General features: G+C 41.4%; 1 protein-coding gene across 4 annotated transcripts in view; it reads right to left on the reverse strand.

The window, feature by feature from the left end:
• ITGA6 (integrin subunit alpha 6) overlaps positions 1 to 23,719 on the reverse strand; it is a 44,796-nt gene extending 21,077 nt beyond the window's left edge. For all 4 annotated transcript variants that reach the window (XM_054381461.1, XM_054381458.1, XM_054381460.1 and 1 more), the window contains exons 1-4: positions 23,616 to 23,719; positions 2,719 to 2,846; positions 2,245 to 2,324; positions 236 to 491 (exon numbers count right to left, since the gene is read on the reverse strand). In XM_054381461.1, the coding sequence (XP_054237436.1) occupies positions 236 to 491; positions 2,245 to 2,324; positions 2,719 to 2,846; positions 23,616 to 23,650 (499 nt within the window). In that variant the 5' untranslated portion in view covers positions 23,651 to 23,719. The remainder of the gene's footprint in view (positions 1 to 235; positions 492 to 2,244; positions 2,325 to 2,718; positions 2,847 to 23,615) is intronic.
• Between the last annotated feature and the right edge of the window lie 2,678 nt (positions 23,720 to 26,397).

The raw sequence follows: 26,397 nt of genomic DNA on the forward strand, positions 1-26,397 counted from the left end.
TACAAAGTTCCACTATTCATTCATAATTATTCCTTCACAGATATTTAAAAGAACTTTAGTAAATACTTTTCATACTGTAGCACAGTGTTTTGTAAAAATAGGGTAAAATCATTAGACCTCTATTATGCCCTTCCCTTTCAAAAAAAGGAAAAAAAAATTACAACTTAGGATGCAACCCTTGTGAGCAATCTCAGAGGCAATGGGAAGAGTATGCAGGAAGGAAGCCAAGTCATACCTTTCCAATTGTAAGTGCCTGGGGCACCAAACACAATATAATGATAGTCTCTAGTAAAAGTAGCAGCAACACCTTGCTGACAGGAACCAAACTTCTCATGGCCTCTTAAACGACCATCACAAAAGCTCCACACTCCATTGTCCATATCGTCCTTAATGGTGAGATCCTGGCTCAGCACGTAGCACCTTCCAATGATATCCCGGGTCTCCTGCACGGTGTTTACATACTGCCTCTTCTCGTAGCGATGCGCACATGTCTGCAAGATACAAGAAATACAAGTGATGCTTTCTGTCTGGACACAGGTCAGCAAGGGAGGCTGTCTCCTTTAGCAATGCTCTCAGTCAGTCACCTTGTAGACACACCTGTGCTGCAGTGCAGAGTCCACTGTTCCCTACGGGCAACATATGGGAAAAGTTGGGCATCTACAGGTGGGTGACCAGCTCCATGTTCAAGGGACACTGCATGATTAAATCCCTCTTCTCTGTGGGACTTAGGGGTTTTACCCCTAGAGCCTTTTCTGATACAAATCCTTCTCTTTCAAGAAGTGAGGAGAGAACCACCTTATGTCTCAAAGAAAAAGGTGTCTGTGTTTCTCCACAGCTTGTAAGAGCTAAATGACTTAACGTGCTTGTGCAAGACAGGAGAAGCTGGTTCAACTACCATCTACTTGAGACTGTTCAGAATTCGCTCCTTCTAGAAAAGTACCACATAGCAGGAGCTGAAAGCTTTTCCAGTGAAGAGAAGTCAGTCCTACTTCCTATGTTGGATGTTCCACTTACAGGATATTTGTCACTGACACAGGGCACCAGCATTGAGGTTCCTTAACCTCTTTACCTTCACATTTGTTCACCTGGTAACAGGATTCTAATGAAATATTTAATACACAGGTTAAACAGCCAGTGGGTTAGGTGGTGTAACCACCAAACCATTGTAAAAGGAGGTGGAACAATCAAACACACCCCTTTTCCAGCAGTGTTTTTTGCAGATCCAGATGCGGTAGGTGTGTGAAGAGCACAAGCAAGTCAGGTTTCTCAGCAGCCATTCCATTTCTATGGTTCCTATCAAAGCTTAAACATTAAGCAAACATCCATCTGCTCCACACTTAGAGCACTGCAGTATTGCCCTGCTGCAGCAACCTTCAGGCTGCCCACACTTTATCTATTAACCCACTTAAGACAGAATGTTCCTCCTCAGAAAAGACAAGACAGCATGAGCTGATGATTAATTATTCAATGAGCACAACTCTTTCTGTCTGCTCTTCTCCCACTTTGGGTTCTGAGGCAGACTGAAGCAAGTTAGTTCTGCCTCTATATCCTTAACTCCAGAGTCACACCCTGAAGCTGCCTGCCTCCAGTTTGCAGAAGAATATAATCTGTGCTTCTCTGCACACCCATTATGATGTAGCTGGTTCTGCAGCACCAGGAGAGGTTTATTTTAACTGAGAAAGAGTTAAAAATTAGCATTCTCCAGAAAGCTTTTCCTCTCTGTATTGGATAATATAAAGAACAGACTGCTAGTCTTCAATAATTTATAGGAGCAACTCAGCCAAAGTCCCTGACGAAAGTTAAAGCAAAGCTGACCATTTTTGACAGCAGGCTGATGACAGACTGCTACTTTATAACCTCAGAACAGTTTGTTTGTGGTTGGTTTTGTTGTTTATGTTTTTTTTTAATTATTTCTGTAGCTAGTGGTATTTAAAAGAAACAATGCATATATCTAAAAAAAAAAAAGAAAGAAAGTAAGTAAGTGGAGACCCTGAGAATGAACTGTCCACCCTAGATGGCTACCAAGGTCACAGAGAAAGGTTAATTCACAGAAAAACAAACAATTTAAAGCTTTCATAATCTCAAGTGTCTTACTTTGCTAGACAAACATTTAAGTCTGTCCTTACAAGAAATCAGAGTAAACATAGGAAAGTTATCTTTCAGGAAGCTGCATGGAAACACAAACTATTCAGAACATTTACCATAGACCCAAAACATTTTTATAAATAGTCCTTTTAGACTTACCACCACATTTCCTCCTGGTCCCTGACTCTGGACAGTTACACCCATCCACTGATCTTCTTTACTCTCCTTCTTCGGGTCAGCTGTAGAGTATCATAACAACAGCTTCAAATATTAACAATTAACTACTTTTTTTACTACTTTTCTTTATTTTCTTAAAGCTTTTGTCAGGACAGGCACTTCATACAGCACACGAGACAGTCTGCAGGTGGCAGTATCTGTATATTTTATCACTGACAACATCCATTTTATAAAACACTTCTAGTACACCAATTTACAAAAGAATAGAAACATTCAAATCTACCAAGATTTAAGCATCTCCTGCTATCTTAGCAATTAAGCTACAACTTATTCTGGTGCAAAGAAACTTATGTATAAAACCATAGAAGCAACTACACTGCCTCTGGATAGTACCACAACAAATGAGAAAAATCAGATTGCTGTTTCAATCCAAACCAGAAGTGCTGAAAAACTTACTCTCCTCATCAAATATAACACGGGTGCAGGGTGTATTTGGAGACGTGATATCACAGCTGTACAACCCGCCTGTTCTGTTGGCTTGTTGGGATGGAAAGGCCTTTTCCCGAGGAGCTCCAACCAGCAGTCTGCAGAAAAACAAATTATTTCAAGTGGTCTATAGAGGGAATATTAGAAAACAAGGCAGCAACAGAATCAGGAAGAAAGCTACATCACAGACCTGTGAGGGGAAGGTCTGTAAAGCACCAGAAGCTGGACCTGCAAACCAGTAGATGTACTGATACTACTGCTGTTACTGTTGCAGTGCTCCCTGAGAGTGCGTGATAGAAATAAAAAACGGAGGTGTCCTGCAGTTTTGCAGAAACCACCCTTCTGCCAGGGAGTCAAGTGGTGGTGGTTTTTTTTTTGTCCTAATAGAAACTGTAAGGATGGGAAAAACAGTTTTTACTAAAACAACCACAACTCCCCCAAAACAGCGTATACAAGTGCTTTCAGTCTTACAGTTTCATGCCAGTCCTGTGCCACTGTTTGCCTGAATTTACAGGCACCTTAATACTCATGAAGCAAAGCAAGACCCTTCCCAGACCAAGCGTCACTGGGGTCCATGCAAACACGCTTACTCACTTCACTCCTCTGGCCATATACTGAAGATGAAAATGTTTTTCCCTAACAAGTCTCTCATCGAGAATAAGCCATTCTCCCAAAGAACTTATTTCTCCTATAAAAAGGCCCTAACAAGCCCTCCTTAGACACTCTTCTGGAAACCAAGTGCTAAGGGTTTTTTGAAGTGTCACACACACAAAATACTGCTGCCTCTCAAGTAACTAGTAACTAGCAACAACCAGTATGCAGCCCGTTCTGGAACAAACATCATGCTCAGCTGAAAAACTGAGGATAACAGAACAGTGTGTGGATAGGTGCAACAGATGGACGGATGGATGCTGAACCTGACTCCATGTGTTTCCTGGCCCTGGTACAAAACACTTGAGGGAAGAGATGCCTGACATGACAGTGTCGAGGAGGGCAAAGCTAGGACTATAGTTGGATCCACAAAGCTCGAGAAGAACTCAAGAGCCTCTTTAGGGCTTCAGCTATAGAGTTTTGCTCAAAAAAAAAAACAAAAACAAAACACTTTTCTGCATGCTTTACAGTGGCAGTGACACAAAGCACACATTCTGAGGGACACTGCTGTCCCTCAGAATGCTTTTACTAAAAAACAAGAGCAATTTTTATTCATATCTAACAGTTAAGACTGGATCAATATGTAATTTTTGTTATTAAGAAAACACAGCACTAAAACAATGAGACAAAAACCGAACATGTATTAGGAGAAATGCTTCTTTTAAAACAGATAATTACATCTATATTGTGGAACAGACAAGCTCTCACCACTTTTATAGAAATTAATTCTCCCACAATGCCCAATTTGCCCCCATGACTGGAACTCCCTGAATGGTGAGACCTTCAGGTAAAATGCACAATACAGAAAACAAAGCATACACAGAATGAGGACACACAGTGTAGGTGGAGTTGGGTTTAAAATATTTCCTTCTTTCTCCCTTATGTATGTCTGGCATATTTTTCAAATATTTTCAGAAACTCAGCAGTCATCACAGGAGTTTGCAATATAAAAAAATCACGGTTTTAGAAAGGCCTTTAATAACTTAATTTTCTAATTTTGGCAACAATGCATTTAACTCCTGGAGTAATCATTTTGTAAAGCATCTTTTCCTCAGCTATTTCTAACGTAGGAATAGATATGCTTTCTCCTCAGTTCTGTTAAGTCCCAAGGAACAACAGGTGAGATTTTTGTGGTTTTAAATTTTTAACGACCACAAACATAAGAAAGTATAGGCACTGGTTTCCTAACTTACAGAAAATATTATTATTTCTACTTTTTCATTCAAAGCGGGGGGTTTAAAAACATTGAATGTCACTTACAGAAATTTGATCAGAAACCATTTTTTTTCCCAATGTTGTGAACACAAAGCTGCTGGAATTGAAATCTTCATTTGGTTTCACTCACCTGCATACTATTGGCAGCAGTGGTGCTAGATCAAATTATGACCCTGTTGTTTTCTAGAGGACAGCTTAGCTACTTCCTCTCCCTAGCCAAGTACCTTTTATAACATACCATGGTGTTGTTACCATGAGGCTGCGTTCCAGAGTGCCAGGCCTTGGTGTTTTTGAAAGAATTGTTGAATTACATAGTCCCTTAGTTCATTAATTGAAATTCTGAAACTCTCCAGGAAACTAGGAATCTTCACTTTGTTCGTTAATTGAAACCTTGAAAATGTTTTAGCAATCTAGGGAGTTAGTTAGGAACCTTATAATCTTGAAGTGTATGTTGTAAAATCAGGATGAAAAAAAACAAGCCAAGTGATTAATCAGCTCAAGGACCACCTGTGTACATCAAGTGTGGACATCACATGTCAGGTAAGAAAAACTTGTGATTGTTTAAGGAACATTCTTAGTTTTATCTTCAAAGTTGGCAGTTGGATAAACACTTAAGTGTCTTGAGGTGACTCAATACCATAAAAGGATAATGTGGGGAAGAGGATGCCAGCAAACTACCACCAGAGACCTTGGGAAAGAGCATTAGGTAAGTGTTTTGCCAGCACAGCAAAATGAAAATGCACGTGTTAAACTATACTCATGCAACCTTATCAATATGCTACAGGCAGAAGGAATAGCTGTATTAGGCATTATTTGTAAAACTCATGTACAAATCACCTCAGGAAATCCTCACTGGTGTGCAGGGAGATTTGTGGGAATGCCCCTAGTACTCAAACTTGTGCAGCTTTGTAATAACATAACGCCTGCTTGTTAAGGCGAAACCCAGCATTAAGGAGTTTGATTTGCAATTTTGGTGACAATGTGACCGTGGTCTTGATGACAGTTCCATCAGAGGAGATGCCTGCTGAGGCATCAGGGAATAAAGAGCACAGCCAACTGAAGATAAAGTGGAAAGACAGGTCACCTGACATAAGATGCCCTGAACACTCAGTGGCATCTCAGACATTTGTTAAGATCAACAGATGAAAAATGCAACTGTTTAGCCTTCTTACAATGGAAAAAGTGAATCCAACCTGATCTCCCCAGCACCCATATCCCCTGTCCAAGTCTTTCGTAAGTTATTTTCCACTGTAAATAAAGTACTTCAAAGCAAATATATTTTAAACCCTCCAGACTTCAAAGAACTTTGTCAGGAATCCTGTCACTAGCCTTCAAGACTCATCAAACACTATAATCTTGAACTCTGTTAGGTACCTCAGTGCAAGTCCTTAACCACAATGTAGTTCAACAGCACATACAAAGAGCAGGTGCTTGCAAACCATGAGACCAGCTCAGGTAGGCACTAAGGTAAATCCTGAAGTGCACTGTCAAGTAGCAGCCAAAGACCCATTAAAAAGTGGCCGAACTCCTTTGTACTTCCTCACTACTCATCTGCCCCAAAGACCACAGCAGAGAAGACTAAACCTATTCTGCAAGACAGGTTTCTAAAGGTGGTAAGGTTATAAACGTTATGAGGATTACTAGGAATGTAAGAAAGTCATAAGCATCTAATCTTCAGCTGAATAAATCAAGCAAAACATAAAAATTCCTTTTCAAGCACATTCTGGCCTGTGATCAACAGAACTGCTGTTCACCTTGCCTACTGTTCAAGAGGTACGTTTCGAAAAATCCAAATTCTATTATAGAAGCCACATTACTTCATTTAAAGGTAAGTGTGAACAAAACTAAGGAAGTATGACATGGATCATGCAGCAGTGTGAATTTCAGCATGACTAGAGGCAGTCCGAATGAATCGGCTTGTAAATGAGCTGTGCTATGTGCTCAGAGTCCTTCCAGACCTAGGATACATTCCAGTCATTACTGTATGGCTACTTAAGTCAGATGTGTTTAATAGAAGAATTTTAATCAAGTTTGAGCTCATTATGCCAAAATTGGCTAGGTTTTGCCGCAGTTATGCATGCTTCATTTTAGCTTTCTCTGGGGCAAGCAAAACCTCTTTATGCAAAAGGAAAGTGGTAAGGAAGGGGGAGGAGGTGCTCTTCTAGCTACCGCTATCTCCCTATATTGCAGATGAAACGCTGAGATTAAAACCAAAGAACTTCCTTTGCAAAAAAAGGCATACAAAACCAAGTTCTTAATTTCTCTCCACCCATAATCATAGTAGTATTCATTTTATTCACTGCAACTCCTCCCTGAAGGCATACAAGGGCTACAGTCAATACTTAGAGTATCTGAATGCCCAAAGTCAGGCTTCAGAATCTGTATTTAGACATCAAGACAACACCCCAATGTCAGGACTGCAGACTTGGAGATGAAAGCCCCAGAAACTCCAGCATACTGTCTTTTTACTGATTTTTGTGTCCCGTGGCAAGTTTGCCTTATTGCCATGCAGAGAACAGCAGCTCAGCCATACAGTATACTGAACATAAGCATCTGTTTCTACTGGAACCTTAGCTTTTTACAGTTTGAATTATGTTGACTTAGTACCTAACTATATGAGCTAAAAGGCAAAAAACCCCATTACTATTCTACATTTAAATTACAGAACCAGATGCTTCATACTATTTGAGTCCTGATTTTCCTCATTCACCTTAGTTACATTGAATTCTATTAATAGTTCATTACATTTCTGTAGATTAAAATAAATGTCTATCAGTTGGTAATATCAGAGGGGGAAAAAAAATCAGAGTTTTCTCATACTCAGACACAAAACTACAGTGCCCTCTAGATTCTGTTATATCCTATAAATAAAAAAACGTGCCTTCCAATTTCAAACTAACATTCTCATTTCAAACCAAATAAATCAGTGCTGTTACTCTGCTGTTTAGATTAACTCCTGGTTTCTCTTAGTTACTCTCTTGGATACTCTTAATTGTTTTGTAGATGTGTAATAATAACTGAAGTCTCACTTCCAATTATGAATTATCTGCTGGCTTCCAAGTTCAGATTTACTTGCTTACAAGCTGAGACTCATGGTTAAACTTGAGATAATCCTACAGGATTAGAGCTCCAGGATTGGCATGGAATGCCAGTTTAATTAACTGACCTCACTGAGACACAGTTTTGGCTCAGGTGGATGGTGCTTGCATTGTATGGACCCTAGTGACCCTCGCTGTACCTGCATTTGTGATGTTCAGCCACAAAGTACAACTTGGAGGGCTGAGCATCCCCTCTCAAGAGAGGGACCAGTGCAACACCACATCGTTCCACTTAACTTCAGGGCACCACTACACTTGCCCTACCTTTACGCAGTCCTACATAACACCTGGACGAAACAACTGAAGTAAGAAAACCTCCATGTCATCAGTTACACTGAGCACTGCTTAAGCCTCAGGAAAGTTTCCTTCTGATTCGAGTCATCTTAGGACCAGACCTCTGGATAACTGCATGTAAAACACTTTATAAACCCACATGTTTCCATGAAGTGAAAGGAGCTGGGAACTCACTGCCCAGTCATGCAGACACCAGGCCTCACTTTGTCAATGGCTGTTGATTGGTCAGGACAGTCAGGAGAACATCAAGAAGAAGGTCTGTAACTTAGTTTAATAAAAAATAGTTATGAAAATCCAAACCAAAATACATCAGAAATAGCTTTCTATTTTAAGCGATGTTACAGAACATTAGGCAATAGGGTGCAAGTTTTAAAACTCTCCTTGCTTTGATCTGTAAGTTTTGAGAAGTTTAGTAAATGGCTGTGGCTCCTTCTCAGCTAATGCAAACAACAGTGAGAACTGGGAACAGTTCCTGCTCACAATGATCTGAACTCCCTCCAATACTGCTCATGAAACTACCCTGGTTGCTTCCAAAAGGAAAGTTGTAGTTTAGATGAGAAAACCATTTCAAAGGAAATCAGAAAACCCCCAAGCTCCTGGAAGTATTCCCTTCACTCCACAATGAAATTCTTTTCCTCATTAACAGCCTGGATCTGGCTAAAGAGGGATTGAGAGTACCCTCAGCAAGTTCACTGATGATACAAAACTGGGAGGGTTGGCTCACACCCCATCAGGCTGCGCAGCCATCCAATGTGACCTGGACAGGCTGGAGAGCTGGGGGCAGGAAAACCTCATGAAGTTTAATAAGGACAAGTGCAGAGTCCTGCATCTGGGGAGAAATAACAACAGGCACCAGTACAGGTTAGGGGCTGCCCTGCTGGAAAGCAGTTCCACAGAGAAAGACCTTGGAGTGCTGGTGGACAGCAAGTTCTCCATGGAACAACAATGTGCTCTTGTGGCCAAGAGAGCCAATGGGATCCTGGGATGTATCAAGAAAGGTTTGTCCAGCAGGTCGAGGGAAGTTCTTCTACCTCTCTACTCTGCCCTCCTGGACCACACGTGGAATACTGTGTCCAGTTTTGGGCTCCCCAGTTCAAGAAAGAGAGAACTGCTGGAGAGAATCCAACAGAGAGCCACAAGGATGATTAGGGGACTTGAGCATCTCCCCTATGAAGAGACACTGAGATCCCTGGGGCTGTTTAGTCTGGAGAAGAGAAGCCTGAGAGGGGATCTGATCAATGTGTATAAATATCTGAGCAGTGGGTGTCAAGTGGAGGGGGCCAGGCTCTTTTTGGTGGTTCACAGTGATAAGACAAGGAACAATGGGTTCAAACTTGAACATAGAAGATTTCACCTCAACATGAGGAGAAACTTCTTTACAGTGAGGGTGACAGAGCACTGGAACAGGCTCCCCAAGGGGGCTGGAGTCTCCTGCTCTGGAGACTTTCAAAACCCACCTGGATGCATTCTGTGCGGACTATGCTAAGTGATCCTGCTTTGGCAGGGGGGTTGGACCTGATGATTTCTTGAGGTCCCTTCCAACCTCTGATATACTGTGATACTGTGAAGACAACATATGATTTTACAACATATGTTGGAGAAAAAAAATTATCAGTGATTCATTACAGTCCTATTTTGGAAAAAACACTCAAGAAATCAAGTCAAAGGAGAGAGAGTATCTTCAACATTTTTGAAAGCAAATCATGTTCATCAATGTAAGAGGCTTTCAATGAGTAAATTACATTTTGAGTTAAACAAATATAAAAAATGCCACAGTGTACTGAGCTCAGATACTCTGCTATGCCCCAAAGCTTCCTTCATTTCTTAAATTCTTTCCTTTCCCATGGCATCTTCAACCCCAAACAAGGCACCAGGTCTTTGCCATCCTTTCTTTAAAAATAACAGCAACACACCAACAGTGCTGAGCTTAACAGACTGGAGCAGAAATCACTTTGTTTCCTGGGTAACAAACCATTAGACAGTTCCACATATAGGTGGAATAAAATAGTGATGTAAGCAATTTCCAATTTTGCAACCTTAATTGAGCACTGATGTCCAATTTAATATTGCTGTTCTCAGAGAACAATGCTGCTGCAGATTCTGCACTTCACTGCGTTTTCGGAAAGACCGTACATGTAAGAGGAACAAATGTGGAAGGTGATGAAACTAAATGCTATGGAACTTCTTCCATCCTTGACTAGACAGACTCCTTTTTCCTCTCACACTTCCTGTACTTGCTTGCAAAATTTCACTGGATTGAACAAAATGAAGAAATTAAAGCAACTACCATGAACTCCTATTTAGATTAAATTTTACTAATCAGCAGTAACAGTAATTATTTGTCTATCAAATGTTTAAAAAACTTCCAGGAAGAGACCCCTGATTTGAGACAGATATCTAGAACCCTCCATTGGTGCTCTATTTTCAGTACTCTGCACTAGTTTGGTCTCAACAGTTTTTAAACTTGACAAAAGGAAAACATGGGAACATCTCAACCCCCACATTCCAGCTTGTCAATGGGACAGATACTGTGTCTGATTACTAGTGGCAGCCACCTGTGCCTGGATTTGGGTTCTCACAAGAGAAACAAATCACAGGACAGGAGCACCACAGACTAATTAGCACAGAGAGATCATCCCTTCATACGCTAGGGCTGGGAATGGGAACTGAACTATGGGTCTGAACTTCTCCAAAAAAATACAGCCAGTAACTATGCCAGCGGGGAATTTTGTGATGCTTTTCACAGAAAGACCCATCACTGCCAATCTACTATTAACAGATATTTTACATGACTGATGACTCCCAATCTGCTACTCCACAGTTAAGTTTCCAACTACCAGTGCAAAGCCATGGCCAAGTACATCATTAATCTCTGCTGCTTGGAGGCTTGGCAGTTGAAGGATCCCGTTTTTCACTTTATTAGTTCAACCAGTTTTAGCAAGCAGATTATAAGAAAGGCTGGAAAAAAGAAGCCAAAAGCAGCATAAGGAATAGGACAAGCTACTACAAACCAAAACTGGAACTACAAAGATACCTGTTGTTCTGGAAGGGCCACTTATTACTGACTTTCTGAAAGTCACATGGAAAAATAAACCCTTTCCCCTCATTACTGACTTTCTGAAAGTCACATGAAAAAATAAATCCTTTCTCCTCACAGTCCAGAGCCCAGCCTGTATGGATTTGAAATAGGTTTTGCAGATCTCATTTTCATTGGTGGAAAGCTTCCTACAAGGAATGGTACAGTCTGCTCTGAAGTCATGCTTCAAAAAACAGTTTTCCATTTCAGACACCGCTCTCTGGCTTTAACCAGGAGATACCTCACATTTTTCATACTGTTAAACAGCAAGTGAAAGCTGCACAATATAGGAAGAGTTTGTTTTTCCTTTACAATCTACATAGATTTAAGAGAAAGAGTAACACCCCTGCCAGGAACAGACTTGAGCATGGAGTGATACTGTAAAACATGTATTAGACAGTTCTATAATTAGTCTATAATAAACTTATGGATGAATAATGTTAAAGGGATTGTCATTCAGATTTTCTAAAACAGCTGTGTCTCTCACTGCATTAAATACTCTTACAACAACATGAGGGTTTAACTCAAGAAGTGACAAGCACACATTTCAGCAAACTTAGAAGAGAAGGCCCTAGTGCTGCCAGCCATGCCCACAGCCACCTTGCCTGCATGAGGCTCAATGACACTACAGAGTCCCACCACAGCCAGCTGGGCACAACTCAACTCCTCCCCACGGCAGGCAGCAAAATGTGCTACAGCACAGCAGGACAAGGGCGGGCTGCAATAAAGCAGGGGTGACCAGCTACCTGCAAGCACAGAAAAGGTGAACTGTCTATTCCTGCTATCCCCCACACCGCAATCTTGCTGTCATACCAGCAGCCCCCATGGGGACCCTAGCTGTCCCAGCTCTGTCAGCAAAACAGGCGGTAAAGCAGCAGCTGCTGACACAGAGTTAGGGCTGTGATGCGTATTTCATGGGCATGCCCACTCTACAGGCTCAGATAAGCAAATGCACACCAGAAATCAGGAATTAACATCTCCGGTATCCGGGCCATTCAGGGGTTGTCTTTATACCCCCACTTGACATGTCATCTCCATTTGAAGTTCATGAAAAACAAAAGGAGTATTACATCATCTACTAGATAAGTGTTTTAGAAAATAAACCGGGAAGTAACCAAAATGTGCAACCAGTTGCTCAGACTTTTCTTTGAAAAGAAAGGAAAAAAAAAAAACTCAATCTGCAAGTGCAGTGCTCCCAGTCAGTATTTGAAGGCACTGCTTGTTAGAGAGGTAACAACCCTAACAGGCACGTACTGTTCATAACACGCCAAAAACCATTTTTAAAAACCCTGCAGCTTTAACACAGCACGAAACAAGTATTTGGGTTGAAATGTCATTCCTCTATTTCCTTCACAGAATGAAGTACACCAGTTTCCTTTATGACCATAATTAAACATTAAAAGGCATGAAAGCAGTAAGTAAGAAGAACGAGCAATTCACAGCAGACAGTATAGCACATTACAGCAACTCGTCCCACAGCCCTGTTGTATTGGAAGAGTGACTGCTCCCCAGTCTGATGCAAACCATAGATGCAGTGTATGAGACTCTTCTTGCTCCTTCTTTTCCAGCCTTAATCACCTTCTCCCTTTGAATTGTAGGAGAAGAACAAGACAGGTAGAAACCTTCTGCACTACATACACAACTACAGAAATGGTGATATGCAGCTCTGGTAGGTTCACCATCTGAACAAAAGTAATTGATTACATTCTGCTAAAGTGTACCAACCACAGCTCCAGTGGGAAGCTCACCCACAACAACACTGGCACTCTGAGCTAAGCCATGCTCTCCCAGATGCCAGCATAAGCCCATGGCATCACAGAGGGGTAACCCTGTAGGAGTGGGCTAAAAAAGATCTGGTTGTGTGGAAAAGGCACATACCTTCTTGGCATATAATCCCTAGAAGGAGTATACAAACAGCCAGCAGCAAACACACACTTCAACAGTCACTCACAGCTAAAGCAAAGTTCAGATTATTCTTTCAGCTCAAAACCATCATACCCCTGGGTTAAACAGCTATAACAGGATCCACAGTTTGAATAAAGGCATTTCTTCAAGCCACAAACAAAAGCAGATGCGTTACCAGGTACCTGTACTGACACACAGTCCCCTCACTCCCTTGGATTAACTGGAAAACACAGGCATTCACACCACTTGAAAGACCATCACTCCAACAAGGTGTTTTTGTAGAAAAAACAAGCCATACAAATGCCCATGCAGTTAGGACACTTAAGGAGCCTTTTTTCATGTCCCATGCAGATAATGAAACATTAATCAAATAAATCCACAGAAGTAAATCATATGGTCACAAGAAACTTGTCCATATATACATCTCTGGAAGAAGAATCAGTTACATTTTACTGTGAGTAGGAATGTATGAACTCTGAGAACTTCTACCAGCTTGCAAAACCTAAGAACAAGATTTTTCTGTTTGCAAAATAACTTATATTTCAGACTATGCCAAGAAACCCACTGCATTCTCTTCCACTATATACTGCTCCACCTCCACATGCACACATGCTTTATTTTTACATGCTTCCCCTCACACATACTTTTTTCCATCTTTCACCACTCTCCACATTCTCACTTGAAAATAAATAACTAATTCCATGTTCTGCTCAAGTATTTTTAACACCCCACATTCCTGTAGGCTGAAAGTTGTGCAAACAGTATTGCATCTATTACTAGGACAGGACCTGAACTGACAACAACAAAAGTATTCTTTCACTATATGCATGAATATAGCTTGGCTGGGGAGAGAGAAGAAACCTACCCCTTCAGCAATATTCTGGGACCACACTACATAATTATCAAATATTTCTCTATCAGAAATGTAAGTTGAGTGGAAGAAAAATTTTACAGGGAGTTGCACAATTATGTGAATTTGTAACAGCAGCTACAGGAGCTGGCTGTGTATCAAATTCATTTTATCATCTTTGGCCAAGAGAATAACGTGATTTTCACTTAAGATTTGTTTCACACTGAACAAATATGGACAATTAAATATGGGCCATGATCTCTTTTCACACACTTTGCTAGACACTGCTAAGGCCTGAGAGCCAGCAGATTTAATCACCGTGCAACTTCAGCAGCCCCAATGACAAAGCATGAGGTGAATCGATTAATCTTTATAATTCCCTCACAAGAATAATATGGAAAGATGTATGAGAAAAGAAGGACTACACACGACAATAATATGCTTGCTATGAGCAACAGCTGGTTGCCACTTTTGAGCACTCCCAGGATAAGCATGAATTTCCCTCAGACCTTTGACCTTCACACACGTGCGCTGCTGAGCAAACAATCTCGGGCACTACAGTGGTGAGTCATTCCCAGCATATCTACAACCCTGCTTTGCTTTGGTTTTGAAAGATTTATTTTACAGACCTATTTTTGAAAGGGATAACAATGCCAGTTGAAACCAGCAGAAGTTAAGCACATTTAGGTCCATTTGAAATACTGTCTATCATCTTCACTAAAAAGGGAACAACAGACACTGTAAGAAATTCTGCCATTTCCATGGACACTATCAGCAAACTCAGCAACAATGCTAATCATTTCTAAAAAGATCTCCAAACAACAGGAGAAAACAAATGCAAAGAATACAGCTGAAAAGTAACCAACAACCTTGACAGCTGACAGTGAAATCCAGCGCAGGAGCCACGTGTGTTACCCTGGAGGCACTCAAAACACATTTTTGTGCTATAGACAGCATCTAGAGAGGGAGCATCCCATGAACATCTCTTGCTTTTGTTCTTGACTGTGCACACCACCTCTCTTCCAAACACAGTCAAAACATCCTCACAAGCATTAGTACAACTGTTAAAGAACATTAGGAAATTACACATTTTTAGATGCAGTTCTCTAAAGGGAAAAGAGCCAACACTCCAAGACAGCCAAAAAAGGTCACTCCATACTAGCAAATGCTCTGAAAAATCACAATGCCAGAGCCCATACTTTTTGACTCTCACTACCATTTTGATACAGAAATCTAATCTCAGGCCCTTCTCAGCAGAATACATCTGGTCTGCTGTTTAAACTAAACCAATACAACTTCAATTCTTTTTTCCAAAGCAGCAATTATGGAATTCTCAAAACAGTAGTAGTGAATGTGACACTTGTGATGCATCAAACCCAAATGAAATGCATTTTACCAAGAATACATTTTATGGTAAAGTTGCAAAAGAAGCTTTATTACCTATTTAGTTCACTTATTAACTCTTTAGTTCATTTATTTTTTTCCATATTCACATTCCCTTGGCTATATTATTCTGCCATTACTTTCAAAGCAGCTTGCCTATACACCTCAATCAACAACCACCAATGGTAATAAATTAATTACTCAATGTTTTCCAGACCATCCTGTATATTTCTTCAAATAGTCCTGTGTCTCTTACCATACCTACCCTTGTTAAATGCCAGGAGGTGTTAACATTACAGGTACTATTTCACAGTACAGATCACCATCTGCTCAATGGATAATACAGATTTCTGCTTACTTGTTTTCAAAAGGCCATTTACCCGATAGCCTAATCTGAGTCTCATCCCTTCTGCAGAACATGTCCCCGGAACATGGCATTTTTGCAGTTGCAGCTAGAATGATTCACCCAGCCCCAGGCTAGTTCTGAACTATTTAAACAACAGCTGATTTTAAACAGCAGTTCTTCTGAAACGAAGGAGACATCTCCTATGAAAACGCACCAGATCACATTCCTGGTGACAGTTGCTCTGGCACTCACGGAACAGCCCACACCGACTGGTGAACAATTTACTGCTCTAATGTGCCAGGCAACCCAGTATACTCATTTGGGAAATGTTCTGGTTTATTTTGTGGAGAATCCAGACAGCAATAAATTAGATCAGTAAACCGTTCTTCTCTGTTGTTATCCTTTAAGAAAAAAGCAATGCTGAGAAGCCAACCTACCTGTGCTGCTTCTGCTTGAGTTTTTTTTATTTAAAAAAAAAAAAAAAAAAATCAATATTTGCAACATCAGTAACACATATTACACGAAAAAATTACATTCTTCTTTGCAAGCATCATGACAGTGATTTTGTGCTCTTCCATTTCTATTTTACAGTTAAAAACACAGTATCACTACAAATTATGTTGAGATTTTTGAAAGAAAATATATGCAAATGCAGAGTATTTAAATTAAAGGATATTCAATAGTAAAGAGACTCTTACAATAAAATTTGTTTAATTAAATAATACCACTTAATTTGACAGTCATGCTACAAAGATTTACATTTGTCTTGGGCCGTTACAGATTGAATCCACCAGTACAGGTGCTGACTAAAGATCTGAGAAAGATACAACACAGACTATATATTATTTCCTGCCATGGTACAGTTCATTTTTCTACCAGACCACAATGAAAACCCTAACCAAACTAAAAAAAAGTATTCATTAAGACTCTCTCCACTGGCGAATGGTATTTTTCACAGTAGACAATGCAGTACATAAAACTCCACACATGGATGAAGATAGATCCATACCTGATGGTAGGGGTTGCCTTATGGCTTATTCTTTAAGTATAAGCCATCTTAAAGTCTTATATTCACTATCCAGGCTAGTCAGCAGAGTGAAATTATCACATACCATCCAATAATAATTTGGACACAGCTGCGCCTCTCTGCTCAATACTACCAGCACATCTCTCTGTGCACACTTGTTTGAAAGTTCTTTGCAGTCTCAATAAAAAATAAGAAAAATTAAAGCAGAAGCCAAAGAAAAACTACATCCTCAAATAAAAATGCTGAATTTTAAGATTCAACCTCATAGATAATGTAACGATACAGTGCTCCCTTTGATGTCACTTTTACAGAAGGATTCCTGGCACATCTCTGCTAAATCCTGCTGCTTTGGAACAAATGCAGCACAGAGAAAGCAGGCCTTGTGTTGTGCATGCTACATACTTCAGATACTTGAATGGTTCACTCTACACTCCTGCATCTTGATCAATATTCTCTCTGTCTCACTCATTTTCTACCCTTCTGTAGCTGATGGGGTCATGTTCAAAGTCTAAAGAACATCATGAATTTTCCTGTGTGTCATTCAGTCTGTAACATCAGGACATCAATGAGCTTCAAGTAGATGTCTGACAGCTGAGGCTTTCAGGATGCCAGTTCCACAGAGAACCTTGATTCTTTGCTCAGCTCTAGCCTGCACAGCTGAAAACAAGGGCAGAACCATGTATGCAGCATGTGTGCCCCAATCCACATGCCAGCACCTCACCTCTCCTTGTGTGAAGGGAACTGCAGAAAAAAAATGCTTTTACAGCTTACTCCCACCTCAGGTTTTAGATGGCAAGCATTTATGCTCTTTAAACACATTTTAGCCTTAGAACAACAGTTCTCAAACCAAACTATACATCAGATTTAGAGGGTATAGGGTGACTTCTTCTCCCTAATATTTAGAGCAAACACTGCTAAGGACTACAGCTCCTTTGAAGAACAAAATACCTCATGGACAGTTTCACTGAAGGCTTTATGTCAGACATGCACATAGACACACCTACTTTGCCCATCTGTCTGTGTCTACATCAGCTTAGTTTGAAAAGCAAGAGAATAGCTGTCGGTCTTTCCAACTGTGAGCCCTCCTCCCAACACTTTTCTGCCCAGCCTTCATGCATCATTAAACACAGTTTCAGGACCCACAGCCCCTGCTCAAGAGCACAACTTGTGAAAAAGAATGCTGTTCCTTTGTCCTTAAGTCATATTTTGTGCAGTTCATTAGTTTTCATTCACTTTAGTAAAGTGAAAAGCCTTTCTCCTCTTTCCTGAGATCAAGGTCTGTCCCTGTCTGCACTGTGTTATTTTGTTCCAGTTACACTATTTTAATCTTGCTGGTTTTAGAGGATGCAAGATTAAGTTTTTGATCTGTTTCTGAGATGTGTCTAATGCTTTTGTAACAGTAGAGCTTGCTGGGCCAGCATATGCTAAATCAACCCTAAATCAGGGTTGATTTATACCCTAATATTATTAAATAAAGGCTACCTTTTACAAATTTCATCCTTTTAGAAAGACATGAGTACAGCACTTGGACCACAGGAACCTAAAGCAGTTTCGGTTAATTGAGCCACTACTTCTATTTTAATGCTCTTGAAATGTCCTGGCAGGTCCATATTTTACATGGAATAACAGCTTATAGAACACTCTCTCCTCTTTCCAGACACGCAGCCTGAAGAGAGGAATTTGTACCTCCATAAATTTCTGTTCACATCTGTTGAGACATTTAGAAAAAAAGAAAGCATAAGCCAAAATGCTCCTGTTGTCACCTCCACGCTGTAAATGTTATGCTCCAGCAACTCCACCAAAGACCTCTTGCATTAGAAACCAATTCATCAATTAGGCCCAGCATAGGTACAAACAAAAAGCTGTATGTGGTACCAGCATTTTCCAGCAAGACCATAACAACGTTATGAGCTGTAATTAAAGCTGATAGCTCAGGCTGTTTCTCAAAGCTGGAGACTGCACGTAAGGCCACTGATCATCACTGCTGACAAAAGGCATATGCTACAGTGCTTAAGCATGGAAGGTCCCACTAGCAGAACAATGAATTTTGTGGGTAACATCAGCTGCATTAACAAAAGTAACACATTTACTACAGAGTCTTCTCTTTTTCTACACTGTGGTAGAAGTGGTTATGGTAGTGCAACTTCCTAGTGTATACCAGCTCAATGCTCCATTTCATCCTTCCTGTCTTAGTGGAGTTCTGCAGGACTAAGTGTACAGCTCTTGTTCCTTTGAGGGAGGAAAACAAACAAACAAAACCACACACACAAAAAAAACAAGCCAAAAATAAAGATGTTGGCCTGTTCTTTTCCACCTGAAAGAAAGGGAGTCAGTGATTATATATATACACCTGACAGCTGTGCCTCTGCAACTCATACCTGACAGCTGTGCCTCTGCAACAGATAACCACAGCACAGCTCAAACTTAGTACTGGGAAAAAGTGTGCCTTCTGCAGTTTGATTCCAGTTATAGTGATTCCACATTCTTTCTCTCTGCAAAATAAAATTTATCTTCTCACTTCTTTCGTTTGTGATATTAGTACAATGGATCTTCTTTATAAAAAGATCTTTTCCTTATCACTGCAGCAAAACCCTTAAACTACTCCCTCCTCCTCCCCTTCATTTGATCCTGACCTGTGCCCCAGGACATCTATCTTGAACGCAAACTCCTCTACTATCACAAATTAAGAAAGTAAGAAAGCATGCTAAGCAGGTTTCCAAGAATAGCTTGCACAGACAAAACCAGAGAGATGCTCAAGAAAACAAACAAAAAACTAAGTGTGATGAGACAGTAAGGACATAGCCTAACCAATAATTAAAAAACAAAACAAAAAAAAAATACGGGGGGGGGGAAGAGATTGCTAATAAGTAATTTGTTTTCATTCACAGAAAAAGACTAGAATTTTTAAAGCATTTAAACCTTGAAGATGGAACTATACACTGTTATTGCCTCAGTCCACCTGAATTCTGAATTACACTACACCACCTAGAAATTGTCATCTTTCACTGCCTATCAGCATAACCCAGCTCTTTCTTTTGCTGGAGAAAAAAAAAAAAAATCTACGAGCACAAGCCCTCAGCCAACACTGGCTAAACTCCACTGAGGATGCACTACAGCAGTACAGCAATGTCAGCAGCCCTGCTGACCTAAGATAACTTTGTCATATATTGATATATCTCACAGTAGAGATCATGCAGTACCAGCAAAATCTGTCATCAGTTGAAATTTCAGTAAGATACTGAAATTTTAAGGACTTTATGGCTGCTAACATTTACAGCAGTCTTGACATGAAGTGGCTATCCACAACTCCACCACACAGCTCTTCAGCTGACAAAAAGATGTTGAATGTTATTTACTACAATCTCCTATTTTTTTGCCATAAACAGCAACAGGCAGTCTACATGAATTCAGCTCCACGCTTCTGCGCTTCTGCTGAATATAACATCAGAATTACATGCAAGTAAAGTTATGCACAGGTTTAGATATCCTTGAGTTCTATCCTGCTCTAATTCAAGATACTTGCTTAAATTATTGTGAATTACAACCAAACAGGACTGTAACAGACCTGCTGGACATCTTACAAGGAGCATGTATACACACGTATCTCATGTATATGGTAATTACAACTACACTCACTATATACAAGTAGCTAGCAACAACATTAGAATACTAACATTCATGATATAGAGTTTTTATATATATATGTCTCAAGTGTAGTTCCTATTTAAAGATGTTTGATACACTCACATTCTCCATCAGAGGACTACTTAAACTTTGTGTGCTACTCCTACACTGTCCACAAGCATCAGGCCTCTCCAAATTACAAACCTTCTTCCAGTCTGCAGATTAAACATACTGCTGTTATGCCACCACCCCTCAAGGAACTGGAACTCCCTTATTTTCATCATATTGACAGATTGAAACCAGAACAATCTTATACAGGGCAACCAGCTCAGCTCTCTCAGAGATCCATTATACTTTTCTGCTACCTGATTCACTGTGCTTGACAAGGAACCAGAACGGTACACAGAAATCTAGTCAGGCTACCTTTAGCACCTCCAATGCTAAAAGCTCCCCTGACATACATTAAGATTGTGTCTGGCTATCTTTCCTACCCACATGCCATTAGCATTGACTTTCAGTCACTGTGAATTAATATGTTTTTCTCCTCTTCACCTGACAAATTTTCAATGTTTTTCCAACCAAAAATATTTACAAAGAAAAATGACATCATGTTCCTAGTCCATAGCCTCAACACAATTTATAACTAAAGCCAAAGCAGTTAAACAGGCATCGACTCATACGGTTGGGAGTTTAGTAATTCCTCATTAGTAAACACGGCATTAGTAGCTAACAGTAATATCCTGTGACTAAGAAAAGGTGATCAAAAGCAAATACCACACTTAATGAAAGGTAGCAGGAATCATTTCACTTAAGAATCACTTAAGTGAGGTAAAAGAAAAATTACACATCATTTAGTTTGTTTTACCAAGCCTTGCTCCAAGCCACAGACTAAAACAGCCCTTGATTAGAATTCATGTACTTCACCTTCTCTCATTTGCTTGTTTTTCCAAGGACTGACTGATCTTGCACACATCTGTTATAACCTGTTCCTAATTTTGCAAAATTGGAGAGGCAGAGGGGTGCACAAGTTGGCAGGTTTTTTTGGAATGGGAGTCCCTGGCAGATGAGAATGCAAGTGTCACTTTTAATTAAGTTTCAATGATGAAATGGGTTTTATGTATTTTTTGGCAACTACTTAACAGTGCTCACGCGCAAACTGTAACTGAGCTTTGAGATTAGCATCCATTCAAGAAGAAGGGATGGAATAAATACTTCTGACTAAGAGAGAGCTGCACATAAAACCACATTTTCAGTAGAGGTAAGACAGACCAAAATGCAGTTAGCAATGAAGAGGCATTGTACCCCTGCGAACAAACTAATACAATTCCTGCTGTAACAGATACTGGGCAGCATACAGGCATTAGACATACTTGTTTCTCAGAAAGAGAACTCAGTATGACCTCCATTCCCATAACTTTCCACCTGCGATAGCAGACACAGTTTGTCCCACCTCTAAAGAGTCAACCTATTTAGAAACTGTGTGTGATTTCCATGGAACAGGCCAGACAAACAGTTCAGTATTAGTTCAAAAACCTTCATTTTTATCTGATATAAATATGCACCCTAACGTGTGAGGTAGACTCCAAGTTCCCCCACCAAAACTTTGATCTGTTTCACAGAACAAAACTTGCATAAAGACAAACACATCTGTTCCTATGACAGTTATAGTTCTGCATATTTAATATCTTGTCCTCTTACTGCCACACACTACTATTCTTACAAATGGAAAATGATACCTAAGCGACTAGACTTGCCTCTATGATGTTGAAAGTTTCAAGAGTACTACCCAACCATTACCCAGGGTAGAACTCAAATTCTTTATGCTAGAGCTCATGAATATTTTTTTTTTTTGATAGCCATCTCATACTTAGAAGTACATTTCACCATAAAATTCAGTTTCTCTAGCCTGGTTTTGACTCTGTTAGAGATCCTTGCTTCTCATGGAAGTCAGGATTCAGAAAGCAATGTCAAGGCAGATGGCATCTGGCTCTGCTCTGTCCCCAGATTTGGACTCCTGTGCAAGCACTCACTACAGATACAACACAGAACTTTCATGCTAATATTCTCTGAAGCATTTCCACCAAATACCACAGACCAGCTTGAATACTGTGACTGCTCTTGTGTTTTTACTGACTTCTCAGTAATTGGCTTTCTGTCTCTGCACATTCTGACATGACAAAACAACAGGAAACTAACAAGCTTCAGGTGCTGCTTTCTTAGTATAACTGAGACCAACGCAAGAGTAATCTTGTCAACCAAGATAAATACCTCTGAAAAGAAGCTCACGGATTTGTATTTCATTCTTTAGTATACCTTGGGTTATTTTGTTTACTAGACAGACGATAGAACGTGGATAGTTATGATTTGTACTGTTTCAACACGCTGTAATTCTTATGAAATCATACAGAATGCAAGCATTAACAAAATGGGCCCACAAAACTATTTTAATTTTTACAAAGGATACAATTTCTTTCCAGCTTCCTTCTCCCATTAACTCTTTATGGCTTATATGTTTGTCTTCCTTTGAATTAAAACTAAGTACTTGTGGAAGAGACATTTATTTAATGACAACACTTTATACAAGACACACTCCATTCAACGCTACTGGATAGGGTGAGGTCAAACACTGCCCAGATATAGTCATGAGAAGGCAAAGATCCTGAAGACGTACAAAGGAGCCCTACTTTGCTTTCTGAATGTCCCAAAGAAAGCTCCTAGTTTTAACCTATACAGCACCAACATTTATTTATTTTTCCCGACTTCCTGGTACCACCCTCCACCTGCATCGTGGGACAGGGCCCATCTTGAACATCAGCCCCCGCGTTTCACGAGGCAGGGTTCGCACGGGGAGAACAAGCCCGACAGTCTGGACAGGCAGGCAGCCGCTGCCCCACAGCACGCGCGAAACAGGTCGGCGCTGCCTCGGGAACCCGCCCCAGGATCCAGCTGGGCACAGCCGGCGCGGCCCGCGCAGGACACCGCTGTCGCGGCTGAGGCGGGAATGAGTCTCAAAGGGGGCCAGTGCCCGCTTCCTCCTTTCTCGCCCCGACTCCCCGCAGGCCACCGGGGAGGGAGGGGCGGCACCTCGCTCCCCGGCACGTCCCCGCCGTTCCGCCCGGGCGCACGCTGCCTGCGGGCGGCCTGCGGCATGGCAAGCACCCACGGGTCGCAGCAGGTGCCGCCCCGTACTCCCCCACGTCCCTCTCTGGCCCCCTCCCCACAGGGCACCCCCGCTACTCATCCCCAATCTCCACTCCCCGCCACCAATGGGCGGCCAGCTACCAGGCTGGGGCTGGCGGCCCCGACCCGCCGTCAGAGGAAGTTTCCCGGCGGTGGGAGGGAGGAGGGTCCCCGCGGGCGGCCCGGGACGGGCCCGGGCGGGGCGCGGGAGCACTTACAGGCGTTTCTCCTGCGGCTGAAGCTGCCGGTGCATGGCCAAAGAGAAGCCGAAGAGGCTGCCCGGCTCCCCACGCCGGCTGATCACGTTGTCTGTATCCAGGTTGAAGGCGCCGGCCAGCCCTGGCAGAAGGGGCAGGTAGAAGAGGAGCACGGCCGCCATCTGCTCTTGCCAGCCACGGGAACCTGCTGCGAGCGCCGCCGCTCCCCGTGCTGAGGGCGCTCGTCGTGCCCCGCCAGCTCCGCGCGCCGTGACGGAGCCCAGCCCGCCCCGCCCTCCGCGCTGCCCGGCCCCTGAGCGGCGGCTGCTGCCCGCTGCGGGGGCAGTGAGCGCGGCACAAAATGTCACCAGGGGCCGGACCCCCTTCCCCGGGAAGAGCAGCGAAGAGAGCTGCTCCGCCTGCCTCCCGCGCCCCCAGCCCCGGCTGCCTTTGCGCTTCGCAGGGGAACATAAAGCCATGCCGGGAGAGGGGCCACGGTCCAGGGGCACAGAGACCCCCGCCACGGGGCACGGAAAGAACCGGTACTGGTCTGGGTGATGCTCAGGTGCACGTCAGGGTACTGACGGTGTGTGTTCACCTAGCTGAGGTACTATACGGGTGAAACAGAGCTATGAACAGCATGGGCATGCAGATGCTTCTCTTATTCAGTCTGAACCCCCAGACAACATATCCGTGAGAAAAATTAAAAAAAAAAAAAAAAATCAGTTGATACGTATTTTTCTTTTCCAGACTCTTGAGACAGCACATGAGGCCGCAGACTCAAAAAGTTTGAGTCTCCTCCAGCATCTGCTATCTCTGAACAGACTGAGAATTTCTTGCCCCTACGTTTTAGTTGTTTGAAAACAGTATGTGGTTTCAGATCCTGGATTGTTTTATCTCATGCTTGCACCCATAACTCTCAAAGGTTATTTGCAAGCATACCTTAACACACTTCACCCAGAGAGAAATTTATGTCTGTTCATAACAGCCTTCTTGGGTTAGTACTCTGGTTTAGGGAGACCTCATGAGTGCCAAGCAGCATGGCAAATATTTTGTTGTTATTTTCTAGGATATGAAGAGAGAAGCTTCTCTCGTCATGAGATTCCAGAGAAGGTCAGAAAAAGAGCAATCAAGACATTGCACTCAAATATGTTGATACTCCAAATAACTCCTTCTCTGGGAACAATACTCTGCTCCCATGGAGTTAATCCAGGCTACTTTTTCCAGAGTAATTATTCTAGGATAACTCCATGTATAGACAAGTCTTTGGCTCAAGTCCAAAACACCCTTGATCAAAAGAAAGGAGAAAATATACTAGAAATGTGCATCCAATGTGGAAACAAAACATTTTGTTAAATTAAGCTCCTAGATATTTTTTGCTAATGGAGTCCTTCCATGCTTGCTCTTCATGCCCAAATTCATTCAGAGTCTTAATCCGGCATTCAATCACTTCACAGTCACTCCCACAGCAGAAAACTGTACTGGCAAAAACACTGCCCTACAGTTTCATTAAAGGACCCATAAGACGGAAATATCCCAGACTAATTACAAGTAGATTTATTACAATCCACATATTTCACAGTAGTTAGTAAGGATGTGAAAACAAGTATTTTAAAATGGCATTCAAAGTCTGTACCAAAGTTGTAGCAGTTTGGCCTTTGGGACCATTTAAACTTGCGAGCTTATAACTACTCTTACAGTAACTATAGTTACTTTTTAAGTAGTGCTTGTACTCAATAACTTCTGTAAGGATTCACAGAAATACTTTCATCCAATGCCACATGAATGATACCAACACATTAGGTTCATCTGATTTCTCGTTCTCCCTCTCCTCCCTCTAACCAGCACTGCCTGGGCATGTTGTACCTGTTTGTTGTTATCCACAGAGGTTGCCGAGGGGAGACAGGGTTTTTCATCTCCAGATGCATTCCAAGACATAGCTATATTAAAATCTGTCTCAAGTGACCACAGCAGGAACAACAAAAATAGACCATATATAGGGTGGAGCAGAACAGCACACAAACAGCTTAGAGTCACCTTGGATGGTCTCTCATCATTTTGTACTATTTTCATTTGCCCTAGATAAGGAGAGGGGAAAAAAGAGTTTTTTAAAAAAGCCAGTTTCCTTCCTTTGCTCTTCTTCCAAAATAAACATGCTGTGGGTTATAGATAACTAACACGGACTTCAGGAATTCCTTTTTTGTACCCCCTGCATAAAGGGGCACCAAGATTAGGTCTGATGGCCAATTAACACTCTGCTATGCATAATAACGGGGTGATTCTAAGAAAGCCAAAGGCCGGATCAAAGCTGTCTCTCCTTTTTGTAACAAACACTCTGCTGTTGCCAGTTTTCAAGCTGTCTGCGTATTAATGGCTGTTGATACTCAGCCAAGGGGCTACAAGGTATTTGCCTGCTGTGTCTAGGTATTGAGCAAGCCTTTACTGCCAGCAATACCTTCCTCTGTAGAACCCTATAGTTAATTACAAAAGGGAAAAAAAATTAATTTTAAATTAAAAAAAAAAATCAGTTCTGGAAAACAGAAGAGGTGGGATGTGAAAACTAGTGCTTGGCAAAACATTTTAGCCTTTCCCTAAAAGGAAGGCAAGGCACAATGCTTTACATTTCTGAACTTTTATTTTTCATATGAGCAAAACATACTACATTAAAAAGTACATTAGTGGATACTCAGCTTTTCCGCTTTAATGAAGAACATCAAATGGGCCTGAAAAGCCAAAATGTGTAAACATCCCCTTCCCATTTCATTAAAAAAAAAAAAAACAAAAAAACCAAAAAAACCCAAAC

The sequence above is a fragment of the Indicator indicator genome, chromosome 5 (genome assembly GCF_027791375.1).
Source record: "Indicator indicator isolate 239-I01 chromosome 5, UM_Iind_1.1, whole genome shotgun sequence".
In the NCBI taxonomy this organism is placed as follows: Eukaryota; Metazoa; Chordata; class Aves; order Piciformes; family Indicatoridae; genus Indicator; species Indicator indicator.